Consider the following 13,828-nt stretch of genomic DNA (forward strand, 5'->3'; position numbering starts at 1 on the left):
TACATTAGAAATAGATTCTTATTATAGAGACGAGACCGCCTTTTTCTATTCTTTACTTGAATTGTTTTTTGGTGGAGAGCAAAAAAAGCCTAATTTTTAAAATAAGAGAACATGGGCTTTAGAAAGGTTGTGATTCTAAAAACCTTATTTTGAAACACCTGGGTTGACTTCCTAAAACAGCTTTATTATTCGAGTCCGCAATTAAATTGACTCAATATTTATAGACATATATGTTAAATTTAGGGGTTGTGTCCATGACTTTGGCCATTTTTTTTTCCTTTGTGTTGTGGAGAAGACGGTACAGTAAAGTCAGAAGTCATGCTGGGATAAATGAAATTACTGTAATTAAGGGAACCGATGCAATTGAGTTGACAAACTAAGACATAGAAAATGATCACAGATGTCAAGCTTCCAGCTGCATCTCACGGCCGGTAAAGTTTGCTTGACATGTAAATGGATGTTAAAGATACCTGATTAAATTCCCTGTGCCAATGCATTTGAATACACGGTTTATGGAAATATGTAGTTAATGAGATTTAAGTGTATCGAATATAACAGAGTAAGTTATTTAACCTGCTGCTTGTAAAGTGTCGTGGGATAACATTTGTTACATTTAAAGCTCCTGTGAGGATTTTTTTTTATATGACATTGATAAATATGCTTCTACAAAAGTAAACACGACCATTAGGGATAAGATTGACTAATCATATTTTGTAGTTCTAGTGTATTGCCTCTAAGTAAAAAATGCCACCAGGTAGGTGTATGGAGAGGGTTTTTTCATTTAGTCTTTAATTACATTCTGTATCACGAAGATTCACGATGAGACGCTCAACTGTTAAAGTAAACAGGATGGGTTTCATTTTCAGAAAACACTTACCAATGTCCTGGACAAGATCAGCAGAGATTGAAGGTACTGCTCTGTCCACAAGGTTTAACAAAAAATAACCCCAACCCAACATTCCTCACACAAGCTTAAATTAATTTTATGTAGTTTGAATAATATAATTTATGAACTGTTCATTCAGATTCAAAATGTGTTTAATTGACTAATATACAGAATAAAACTGGGAATTATTGATACTTTAATATATTGAAAGTTGAAATATATTGATAGAAACTTGAGATAATAAGAAATCAATGTATACCTGTACTCCTGTCGTCCAAATGATGGAGTGAGCTTGCAGTGAGGCTGAGGGTGTTTTCACTCTGTTCATATTTCTCTGATATGCAGTGAACTTCAAATACACTTTTTCTGCACCTCAGCTCGCACTATCAACAATTAAAGTAATTCTTCAGTTGTTTTGGTCCATACACTACGGTGGCCCTGAAGGTCAACTGCAGACGTTACACAGAACGCGAAACAAAAACATTTCCCCAAACGCAAGAACATTTAATGAAACGCAAAAATATTCAGTGAACTACAATGAACAGTTTGTGAAGTGCAATTAAACTTCTGATACTGGAAAAACCTATTTCAGAACACTGAACGTGTAGGACTTCATTTCCTTTTTTGTAAAGGCTTTAGCAGAGATGGGTAGTTTGGAACCAGTGATTCTACTGCGTTTCACTAAATATTACTTTATTATGAAATGCTTTTTTTTTGCATTTTGTTAAATATTTTAGGGATTCATTAATTTTTTTGTTGCATCCATGTGAAAACAAAAAACTGAGTATTTTCCGACGATTGAGTTATTCCTGACAGGATAACATTCACATTATTGTTTACTAAAAAAGTAACTGAACATTGACATTTTGATTGTGTCTTAATCATTTTCATACAGAACACCATCTCTTACTTATGCCATCCTTTAATCTTAATGGTAATAATATTCTTCAGTCTGAGTAGAAACACAACACTGTAGTACAAGAACTAATACGTCACTTTGACCTTTGTATACAGAAAACTACAGCTTTTCTCTGTAAGAACTTGACAATAAACATAGTTTATTTCTCAATGAAAAGACATGAATGTGTCCTCATCAGGAGGAAGAAAACTAAATATCTCTGAAGATGTGAAGCCTGCTTTCAACAGTAGTGACATCATAGTTACTGTTCACTTGATTAAAGAAACAAAAGACTGAGGTCAACATTGAAATGTTTAAATCTAGTGTTGTGAACACACAAAATAAAATACAAAAAATCTAGTTGAAAACATAGTAAAGCTAAAATAAATCATACAAATTCAATGTTTGAGTAACGCCGTCTTAACATCAGGGCTAGTTTTTGTCAATACTGTTTGAATGTTTCAGAGACGTGACAACAGAACAACAGTATACTCTATGCAAAGACACAAAATGTTACAAAGAGTTTGAGGGGAGTGTTTAGTTGGCATGGTGTGTAGTCGAGAAACACAGCTTCAGTGTGTATGGGTAAGGCCCACCTGAGAGAGGAAAGAAAGAAGCTTTTTAAAAGGTAACTTTATAAAGTAACAGTTAATCTAAATATTAAAAACATGACTCCTGAGATGTTCAAGTGAAGAGATCAGAACTCACTGGGGTTTTTCATCTGGTAATGGTTCATCAAAGCGAGAGCTTCCATAGCATCATTGATTGATTCCCACTCCAGGAGACCAGATGAACTCCGCTCACCTTAATGGCAGAATGTGCAACATATTACACAGAAATAATCAAGTTTATCCTCTGTGAATATCTCTGAGTCATGACTGTCTACAAAAGGTGAGAAGTGTGAGTCTGTAATGTTGTATGAGTATTTACATGTCTAGGTGAATGTGAAGCTACGAGCGCTACCATTAGCATGCTAACACAACCATGCAGTTTGAGATGCGGACAATTTAGTCCAGGCTTAGAGCTTAATTATGGTACGTTCCAATTTAATAACTTCTTAGAGCAAATGCTTGATTTATAAACCAGAACCAGAAATTACATCGCCTTCTTCAAACTCACAGGACTCAAAAAAGTGAACACAAAAGTTCCAAGTCCACTGTTACCTTGGTGAATGAGTTTGTGAGGTAATGGATATGTTAATCCAACACAATAACTGTGTAACAAAACCCCTAAAAAACAAACAGAGGAGGAAGTAGATAATCCCCTCCTGTGTTCTACAGAGTAAAATGACTGTTTTTGTCAATGGAGTCTGGTAGCTTTGATGATTGCATTAACAAAAGGGTCCATATGGGTTGTGATTCTTTCCATTGTTGTGTCAGCCACTTTTAATATCAAGACAAGTCTGATACAGATGAAGCAACAAACTGGATCACTTTGGAAATATCAGTGACATAGGCCCCACAGATAGGACAAACAGAATACTCTTTAAAGCACTGAACTAAACTGATGTGTGTACGGTTTTGGATAATTGTCAAAATTTCTCCAGACTTACTCTTTCCAGTGAAAAGTTTCACACTTGCAGGGTTCTTAATTTCCAGTTCATCACAGACCTGGAAGGAAGGACAGGTGTCAGCAAACATTTGAGGGGGTTTGTGGGTAACTCGTAGCTTTGGACAGAACACCGGCTGGCTCTTCTCACCTGGTTGAAGATCTCCACAGAGATGTCGGGCTGTGCGTTGAAGAAGTGGAGAACGTTACTGGGATGCTGGATTCTGTTCTTGGCGGCCTGCTCTGGGGAGGTGAAACGGTTGTTTCGAGATCCATGGAAATCTTTGAAGCTGCTGGTGTTGTCCTCTAACTGGTAGCACTGTCCGGGAACTATAGCCTGCTGCTTGGACACACTACCAAGGGGAGAAGAGACAACAGTTTGTTATGTTTGTATATGGAATTCTGCAGTCTGCACGGTTTTTCCTTTAGAAACTATGCCAATACTTTGTGATGGCTTGCACAGCTGCACTTACCAAACATTGAGTTTCTGTCCGAACAGGAAGTTGTTGTTCAGGTGAGTGATGGCTCTGTCCACAGAGTAACAGTCTCCCATTTCAACCATCGCTGCTCCAGGCTTACTCTTCATGAACTTTATCTAGGGGAAGAAAAATATCCAGCTCACTTACACAAACAAAAACAAGAGTTGTGTTTTTACAGTAAACAAACATGACAGCCCTCGTCTTTACCGCTCAGGCAGGTTTTAAAAACAGTTAGAGCTGACCATCTGAAGTCACAATTGTTTTTAACTGGGGAGTAGCTGTATTATTTTCAGTTTCTTAAATCCACAGTGTTTTTTTTTTCTCCAATGAGAAATGGACCCACAGAGTTTGTCTACTCACCCGCTCAACGTTTCCATACAGGCAGAAGATGTTGAAGACCTTGTCAGCGTTGATCTTAGCGGGCTCGAGGCCGTAAACCATAAGAACCGGTGAATCAGCATGAGGACCGTAATCCGGGGGTGGGGGTCCATACCCAGGGCCATAACGCTGGCTACCTCGACCACGCCCACCCATACTTTGCCCCATGCGGTGGGGAGGCGGAGGACCGTAGCTATCTTCATTGTAGCCATGATAACCTCCCTGAGGACCACCTTAATCAGAGAAAAAAACCATCAGAGGCACAGATGCAGTGTGTGTATGTTCCTCATTCTTCTTTATGTCAGACATTTGGATCTTTACCATAATCCGGTGGATGGTCTCCCAGGAGAGCCGGCTGCCTTTGGCGTTTGTTAGGATTGGCGTTTGGATCTGAAATGGAACATTTAAAGTTGACTATCCAGCAGTTGCCTTGCTTCAGTTTTTAAAGATGCACCTCATGAGTGTTAATTGTGATAAAGAACAAGCTTGTGAATGACATGCAACAGATGGGACTGACATGGTCAGCGTTAAAACAGTCTGCAGGCTGTTTGATAAATATGACATAATGGAGATTTATGTTTTTACATGTGACTGATTAAAAAAAAAAAGCTTTCAACATATCTTAAAAGACCTCTGATATTAGCCTTCCAAGTACAAACTCACACACCTTGTGAATTGTTCCAATTGCCTTCCCCATCAGCATCTGTGCAGGTACACAAATCCAGATTTAAAAAAAGGTATACATTTGTCAACACTGTAGAAAAAACAACTTTTAAATTCTAGCCGATCATAAAGAGTTGAAACATTCAACAAGATCTGAGAGGAAATGAGCGTCAGTATGAGCTGCAGTCTAAAAACATTTTATTGAAACTAAGAGAACTAAACAGTTCTTACAAACCAAGAGAAGACAGAGGTATGACATCAGGAGTGAAAACACATCAGGCATGATGACTATGTAACATTGTGAAAAGGAAAGAATTTAATAAAGTTTGTCACATTAAAATGTTTGTGATGTTGCATTTTCAAAACAACTCAATTACACTTCAAGATAATCATGCCCTGACAAAAACAAAAATACCAAATCATTCAGTGTTGTGAGGCTGCGACAAAGAATCGATCAAACTCCCTTATTAAAAGTGTTGCAAATTATTTGATTATTGTTCCGATGTGTTACTCAATAATAACCGATCTATGGCTCCTTTCCCTCATGCCATCCCCCGCTCTCCAGTTTTCTACTCTCTCCCTTATCTCGTCATATAAAAAGGCAAAAAAGCCCAAAAATAAATATTAAAAAAAATATAAACTTGCTTTCACCATCATGTTTGCCTCTCTTCTTCAGATACTGAAGTTTAACAAGAGAAGCAAAAAGCAGAGAGCGCCCTCTGCTGGTAAAATAAAAAAAATACAAAGAATACAACTAAACTATTCAACGGTCACCTTCGCGGCACCAGAGCTACAAGTCAGTTTAACAAATGATTCATATATTTGGCAGCCCTTCATGTCGGTCAGATGTTGTGGTTAAGCTCTCTTGCAGCCTGTAGGCAGGTCTGGAGCCGTGGACGGTCAATGCGAGCTGTTCTCTGAGTGTGTTCTTACCTTCAGACTAGTCGTTTTGTTTGAATTTAAATTTTCCTTTAACCAACTAGGAAATTAATCACTAGGAAAATCACTTATCACAATACTAACTGTTAAAGTGACCATATTTTACGTCAGTGACGTCACTATGCCTACTCCTCCTTTTACACAGATTTGAAATGAATCAATACATTTGGGCCTACTTGGTATTTGCCTTGAGTTGAAGACCGTTAATTGTTCCATGAAACACTAGTCCAAAATGTCTGTATTTTGGGTCTATATCTGGCTGTACCCGTCTCTCATTCTCCTCTAGACTAATAAATTATAATAAATTAAATTAATCAAACTAAATTAAATTACAAGCATCACTTCCACAGACAATTCTGCATAGTATTTTTCATGATTAGTGCAATGTGCATATCACAAATTCTGAAATATTAGTAACACAGATATAAACCCCTGTAATCTTAGATCTATTTTAACCCTTATTTGAGCACATAAAAAAAACTCTTTTGATGATGTTAAACGTTTCATCACCAGGTGTGACTTCTACCTCAGAAGCTGCCTTATCTCCTCTTATCTACTAAAACCAGTAAATAAAAACAATAAGAAATAAACTTAAAAACATGTAATATTCTACTTCTGACCAGTAGTGCTCACTCCTTTGGAAAACAAGATGCAGATGATCAGAGACAGTGAATAGAAACCAAAATAACTCTGGGCCTATATAATACTATAAACTTTTAAAAAACAGTTTCTGAAAATAACAAGTTGTTTTATTTTCATAAAGAATAACTTTCAACCATTAACGTCAGATTCATTCGTTCGTTTCTCTCGAGTACTTACAGCACCACATAAGGAGCAAGGGACACAGTGGGCAGGTAGGGGGCAGTCTTCAGCAACGATGCCTCCAGCCAACCTCTTGAATCCAGCCTCAACTCATTCTCTTCCTTCAGTCTTTTCTTCCTTCCTTCCTTCTTTCTTTGAATCCCCACCACCAGAGAGAAAAGTACATCCACACATCCATGCTCGGTTTTTTGTGACTTGCTGCCGCTTTGTATTCAAAGTTGCTATTAAGAGGCTCATTTCCAGCTTACCGTGCTCTGATCACAAAGCAGGACATTTGCACCGTTTGAGAGTGGGCTGTCTGTCCACAGACACACTGAGCCAAACCTGCATCACACGGGAGGCGTTAAAGGGCATCACTATGGGCCAGTGCAAAAAAATTGAAAAATGAAACAACGCAGAAACACAAGAACAGCACAGAGAGGAGGGAAATGGGATAGAAGGTACAGGGGAAAATACAAAACACCAGAGTCCTTAAATGTAGAAAGTTTAGGTAAGGGATTTGAAATCTGTATGCTTGATAGGTGTTTGATGCTTGTGTCTTCATAGGCCCCCCCGTGGATTTTTTCTTCTCATGTAAAAATGGACGCTCACGTGATGCTCGCTTATTTGGTTTAATAGCTGTAGGCCACTTGCAAAATAAAAAAGGCATCTAGCATGACAATAAGTCATCTGGAATATCTGCATGATGATGTGCTGTCATGGCGGTTCAGCTGTGTGTTGCCGTGGATGTTCAGCTCGTTGTGTTTTCATGGCCTCTTTTTTTGTTTACTGCCCCAGTATGTGGTGTCGTCTGTTCCCTGGTCAGGCTGAGTGTGTCTGAAAACTCCTCTGTTGGTCTCCCCTGTGGTTGTGTTATGGCAGGCATATTCCAAGGGGCTAGGAGGCGTGGCCACACAACCACACAAATGACTCCCCACCCTCATCATCAATGTGTTGTGTCTCCTCAGGGGCTCTGCAGATGAGATGTGCTGTACTGGTAAAGAGCTGGTGGTTGATGCTTCTATCAATCTATCAACATCAGTCTGTGGCGGTGGATATGCGAGATGTCTGTTCGAGTGGCCTTGGAGTATTTCTGTCCCTCAAACTGAAATGGCGGCTAATGTCCACCACCAACAGTACATGAGTCCCATGTCAGGTGGTGGAGAAAAGGGTGGTGATGGACGTGGAATAAGGAAGTACTGAGTTGAGGTTGTGTTCCGGTATTTTTGCCCCACTGTGTCCGATGTGTGCCACAGAGCAGTTTACATTAGCTGTGGCTGCTGTCACACTGTGTCTGCTTAGAGGGTTGAGGTGAGCCTGTATGAGTTTGCACAGTGAGGACACAAGGAGTACCTCTGGATCATAAGGCAGCACAAACTTTAGATAATCAAGAAACGTATGGACACCTGTATGGAATATACATGTTGTGGTCCTGGTGGTGTACAAAGGAAACAACTGCATTGTTTAACAGTGTGTGGCTGTACACATACACAAAAGAAATGTTTCTGTTTGGATTCAAGTCTGAAATCAGAGCAATAGAATATTGCTGTCCAGAAAGAATTGAAGGCAAATATTTAACAGTATGCATTGCAGTGATGTCTTCTCAATCAGGTTCTTTGTGAAACATTTTACTGATGTAATCTCTACTTTTGAAAAACCTTTCCATGAACACTTACAAATTGTTTTTTTGAAAGCTCAATAAAGTCAAGACACTTTAAGCGTGTTTGTAATGTACGTTTTATGTTAAAGGTCCCATGACATGCGTCTGTGTGCGGTCTTCTGTTCCACCGTCAATGGTTACATGCAAAAATTACACCCAAAAATATAACTCATAATTTAACTAAAATTCCACTTTTTACTTTTCTGTTAAATAGAACTGTATGTATAGAAGACAGTTTTGATACTGAATCTAATTTAGACCCGTGTCAAGATTTGATTCATGAATAATTACAATTGTACACCGTGACAGTGTCACAGACACTCCCTGAATTTAAGTTCGCAGCAGCTCAGCTTGCAGCCCCCTGACGTCTTGCAAAAGGGAATTTGAGAGAACCAGGGTTTAAATGTTGGGACAGTTTTCTTCCTGTTCAAATTACTGTCTTTGCTTGTTTTGCAAAAGGAGGGGACAACAGAGGCCAATTCAGCCTTCTGTAAAAACCTTTAAAATTAGAAACACTGCAGGAGTCATCGACTATAAACAATATTGCAGGTGGCAGTTCAGTTTACAGCCCCTCTTTTCGGCTGTGTCTCTGGACAAGCATCGCAGAGACAGAGTTGTATAGATTAATGTAGCTGCTCTATTGAGTATATTATCCCTTTTCTGTTTTAGTTTTCTTACATTTAGAAATAATCCATCTTAATCCTTCCATTAGCATGTCAAACTAAATTCTAATGTTTACACACTAATAACCTGTGTTTCAGGTCTCCATCATTTTCAGGATACTTATTTTACTAGCAGCACAATTAATTCAATATGATTAGGGAAAGATTAATCAAAATGATGGTGAATATATTTGCCATATCCTGGGACCTTTAACTTTAAGTGTGCCTAGTGGTCACATCAAGTCACTCAGCTTTAATCAAATCTCCACTATGTGTGAAAGAATGCTACCAGGTGTGATGGTCTTTGTAATGTGTACTGGGACTGGAGTAGGCAGGGCTGTGAGTTCGTGCAGCTGTGACATGCTGTACAGGGAAATGTGAACCTATGTGAGGTATGGTGTGACTGTGTGTGTGCTTCTGTGACGGGTGCATTTTGCTTCTCACATGCATGATGAGCCTGTAATCGAGGTCAGCTGCCCTTGAGGTTGCTCCTCATGCCCTTACTTTGAGCCTGCTGTGTGGCCAGAAAATGCTGTGAAGGCATCGCAGGAATACTGCCTCTGAGCAGCATGGTGAACATTCATGTGTGATCAAAGGCAATACCCCCGGAGGCAGAGAACCCTTAACATCCCATACAGTGCCATGAGAGGAGAAGGAAGAAAAAAGGGGGGGGGGAGGAAGGATAGGGGACTGCAGGTTACCTTGGCCACTGAGGTTTGGGTTTGTGTAGTCCCACGTGTCCTGGTCATTCTTGAAGACATTAAGGCGCGCTGGCTGTAGAGAGGATTGAATTACAGGAATCAAAACTACTTTCCTCTCATTAACTTCTAATGCTCAGTAAACAGGTACAAAGGTTGGTTGGATCCAGGCGTACACTAACCTTGGCATATTCAATTTTAAGCGTGCAGCAGCCAGAATAAATGTCTGCTCCATTCAGAGAGGCTTTGGCCCTCTGTGCACTCTGGACTGAATCAAATGTAGCAGCAGTGAGTTAAGGTTCAGCTAGAATGAAACATTCATATATTGCACAGTATTAGTCTATCCAAAAGTAGCATCAACATGGAGAAGTTAATCAAAATACTGAAAAGGATATTCCACCATGGCCTGAACACCATTCTTCCTGAAGATGACGATCCTCTGTACAGGACCGCAGTTGTTACAAATGGTGTAGAGCACGTCCTGCAGGGGCATACGGATAAGTTTAGAAGGATCTCCTGATGTAGTTATGAACACTCTGAGACAGCACACACGTCAATTCAAATATAGCGCATGAATAGACACAACAAAACGTACTGTTTTGCTGAATGTTTACATTACTAGATTCTCGATTCACAGTGTGTATATGGAGCTAGAAGACAGACACTCTGCATTAGAAGATATTGGAGGTTCTTGACTGTTCCCTTGAGTAGATGGAATGGATCTTTTTATTATTATTTGCTTTCTTAAGTCATGCTAATGTAGAAGATTAGGACTTTACCCTTCAAGGTTTGTTGTGAATCATCAGTCTTAAAACATAAAAACAAAACATTGGGGAAATAAGTATAGCATGTGATTGATGCATGTACATCGGCAGCTCTAATTTAAAAAGGAGTTTCTCAGAAAAGAACCTGATCCCTTTATTAAAGCAGTTATCTGATGAATGATTCAAATTGAATTTGTAATTCATCAGTACAGCATCTACTTCAAAACACTGCAGCATCAATCAGGACGACGCACTCAACCATGACAGGTGTTTAAGTCACGTTACCGTGGTGATAGGATAGATGGGGTTTATAATGGTGAGCAACAGCACATTGTTGACGCTCCGGGTGTCGTCGGAGTCCCCCGGCCTGGAGATCTTCTGGCTGGTGGAGTAATTGATGAAGGCTGGGTGTCCTGCAATGTAAACCTGGTTCTCTGCTGCGTAATTTACAGCATTACAGGAGCCGTTCATGTCCTCGTACTCAACCAGGGCCTGGCGCTTCTTAGGCATCATAACCACATAACTGTGAAGAAATATTTAAAGAATAAAGATTACCATGCTTATAAAAACAAAGAGTATAATAAATGTTTCAAAATCATGGGCAGCTTGGTTCAATTTTTCCACTTCTCATTCTAGTTTTTTTTTTGACCTCAGGAAACATTTTCACCTCAGTTTGAGGTCTTAACAGCTATTTTGAAGCCTTCTTTAATACATTGGGATGTTCATTTGGTGGCTTATGGTTCTTAGGAAGGGGTTTTCTATGACGGACAAGTTGCTACCTCAGCCCTCTGTTGTTCAGGATAGAAGCCAAGCGGCAACCTCTGGTGTTGAAATATGAAAAGAATGAGGCTGCAAAAAAAGAGCAAGAAAATGTGCAGGTCGTCCGGTGTCGACTTGAGGCTAAGGATTTCCCTAAAGGTCTATATTGAAATTTTTTACAGCAGAAATACACATGTTTACAGCTTGGGCCATAAAATTAAATTGGTATCAAGAGCTCATTGTTTGTATTGTTACTGTATGGGGGATGAGTTTTACCGCTTTGAGGCGTGAATAATTTGACTGCCAGGCAGGTGCGTACGTTGTAGTGGTTTGTCAGCGGGCTTTAGACCTGCCTCAACTCCACATCTCTGATTGTTACTAGAGTGACTAAAAGTTAGGTAGAGTCAGTATTTTCAATATGGTGACCGCTATCACGCAGCTTCAAAACGCCTCTCCAGAAACCAATGGGTGCCGTGACTGAGACTACATCCATGCTTTATATAGTCTTTGATAGAAACAAAACAATATGTATGGAAACTCCCTTCAAAATAATTATGTCACCAAAAAGAAAAGGTGCCGACAGCCAAAATTGCCAAGTTTGATTTGGGGTTTGATCCCAAGCTCCTGCAGCCATATGTCATTGTGACTTGGGCATGACATGTAAGGCCTTTGCACACTGAGTCTGTTTTTTTCAGGCGTAATTTTTTGGCTCCGTAATCCGAAAAAACAAAAAACAAGTTACGCACACTGAGTCCGCTGCATTTATTTTACTGATTGTGTCGCCCTCATCAGAGTGATCAAGCAGTGAAGATGATTTAGCGGTTCTTTCATTCCTTGAAAAAATACAACGGGGTCTGTCCACATGAAAACAAGATGAGTGTGTGACTAAAGGAGAGTTTCTCCTGTTGATAATGAGCTGCAGGATTATCCCGATCGCTCCCAGGTGTATTTCAGGATGTCAGTGGTCCAGTTAGATACGCTGCTCTCTATCCAGGAACCACACATTAGGACACCATTTCTGCGAAGCAATTGATCATGAACAGCGGCTGACAGTTTGAGGTGGGGACACTACAGACACACACACACAGGGATGAATGTGAAAAAACACAGAAAATCAAACCTGTTCCGAAAAAAATAATGACGAACTTTAAGTTTCTGAGTTAATTGATATAACATAAGATTTAATTCCTTTTTTACCATGCATCAGTTTCTGACAAAAAAAACTGATTCAGTGTGCAATGGCCTTTGACCCCAAATGTGGCACAGCTGCATCAGCAGCATCTGAATGTCCCTCTGCACCTTTAAGAAAAAGCTAAAGACCCAGCTCTTTCATGAATACCTACTAACTTAATGATGATGGTCTCCATATTATTGATGATGATGATGGTAATGACGATGGTTTTTGTTTGATAAGGACGACTTATAAGATGGTTTCTATACTGATTAGAGCTCTCAAGAACTGCCCTCAATGTTGTGCTTTGTCTCTGGTCACTTCCTGTCAGCACCTGTGTGTCCAATCAGACTCAAAGCTGATCATTTGCTCTTACTGACATTGTTCTCTTTTTTTCTAGATCCTTACTTGTGTTGTTCTTACTCTCTGATGTACGTCGCTTTGAATAAAAGCGTCTGCTAAGTGAATTGCAGTAGAATTGAATGTGTATGAATGTATTAGTTATTACTGACAGACACTTTACACAGCTGCCTCTGCCATCAGTGTGTGAACAGGTATGAATGGGTAGGTTTGACATGCAGAGTAGTCAAAACAAGGATGATATTGGTTATTGGAATTAATCAATCCTCTTCGTCCACAGGATGTATGAAGTCTTCAAATACTTTCTAATATACCACTTTGATTATTAGATGACCGTGTGCTTACACAGTATTGTCTGTAAGTGTGAAATGGTCCTACATCTTTATCCATGACACATGAAGGATGGGAATCCCTTCACTGCCCCAAAGAAACAGTGAATCCAATGAGCATATCTGACAATCAGTCTTATGAGCTCTGCCATTACCTGATAGCTCCAAACTCCTGCAGGGCCTCCACCAGGTCTGCCTCCATGATGCCGTCTACCAGGCCCCGGATGTGCACCACCGTGGAGGGCAGCGGTTTATGAGGGTCATCGTAGTTCTCCTGAAACACATGACATGATGGTTACAGGGTCTAAATCGGGGGGGGGGGGTGTCTCAGCAGGGTCACAATCAGGGGGGGTCGACTAAAAAAATGGTATAACTTACAATTAATTTACAATCGTTCTAAAATTAGCCCTGCAAATATATTTAATATATTATTCATTTTTTAAAATTTATTTTACGAATCAGGAAGTCTGTGGCAAATAACAATGTTTAACCTAAGAGCTGCAGCAAACGAGAATTTGATTGCGTCTGTTAGCTAGGTGGCTCTCCTCTCTTTGAAGGGACAGAAAGTGTATATTTTTTTGCACGATAAAACTCTATTTTACCGGCTTGAACGAAACCCTTACCGTTGTCATTCCTCCGTCCTCAGTTTTCTGTCTTTTCGTTGCTCTACCGCCTTCTCCGTAGTATCGGCCCGCAGCAGCAGCCATGTTGTCCTGTCCCTTGTGCCGGCCTACTGCTGCATTCAAGGTGCATGGGAAAAGGGACTACTATGTCTGAACGGCTCAAATTGAAGACTTGGGTTTTTATTATCCATAGCTTTTTCTTAGAGCCTT

At 39.8% G+C, this 13,828-nt stretch overlaps 1 protein-coding gene across 1 annotated transcript; it reads right to left on the reverse strand.

Annotated features, from left to right (window-relative positions):
• Positions 1–1,790: 1,790 nt before the first annotated feature.
• hnrnpl (heterogeneous nuclear ribonucleoprotein L) lies at positions 1,791–13,772 on the reverse strand. The gene is made up of 14 exons (XM_065963137.1): positions 13,619–13,772; positions 13,151–13,269; positions 10,662–10,899; positions 10,006–10,093; positions 9,795–9,889; positions 9,616–9,688; positions 4,857–4,892; positions 4,511–4,579; positions 4,172–4,422; positions 3,806–3,927; positions 3,484–3,685; positions 3,337–3,394; positions 2,493–2,588; positions 1,791–2,380 (listed from the first exon to the last, which is right to left on the reverse strand). The coding sequence occupies exons 1-14, from the start codon at positions 13,700–13,702 to the stop codon at positions 2,322–2,324; spliced, it is 1,590 nt and encodes a 529-aa protein (XP_065819209.1). The 5' UTR covers positions 13,703–13,772; the 3' UTR covers positions 1,791–2,321.
• Between the last annotated feature and the right edge of the window lie 56 nt (positions 13,773–13,828).

Source organism: Labrus bergylta, chromosome 14 (assembly GCF_963930695.1).
Source record: "Labrus bergylta chromosome 14, fLabBer1.1, whole genome shotgun sequence".
Taxonomy (NCBI): Eukaryota; Metazoa; Chordata; class Actinopteri; order Labriformes; family Labridae; genus Labrus; species Labrus bergylta.

Coding starts and splice junctions, on each gene's coding strand:
- hnrnpl (XM_065963137.1), bottom strand. CDS start 13,702: ATGGCTGCTGCTGCGGGCCGATACTACGGAGAAGGCGGTAGAGCAACG. Junction 13,270..13,618: donor AGGACGGAGGAATGACAACG/GTAAGGGTTTCG, acceptor CATGTGTTTCAG/GAGAACTACGATGACCCTCA. Junction 4,893..9,615: donor CCCAAACCTCAGTGGCCAAG/GTAACCTGCAGT, acceptor GTACCTGCACAG/ATGCTGATGGGGAAGGCAAT.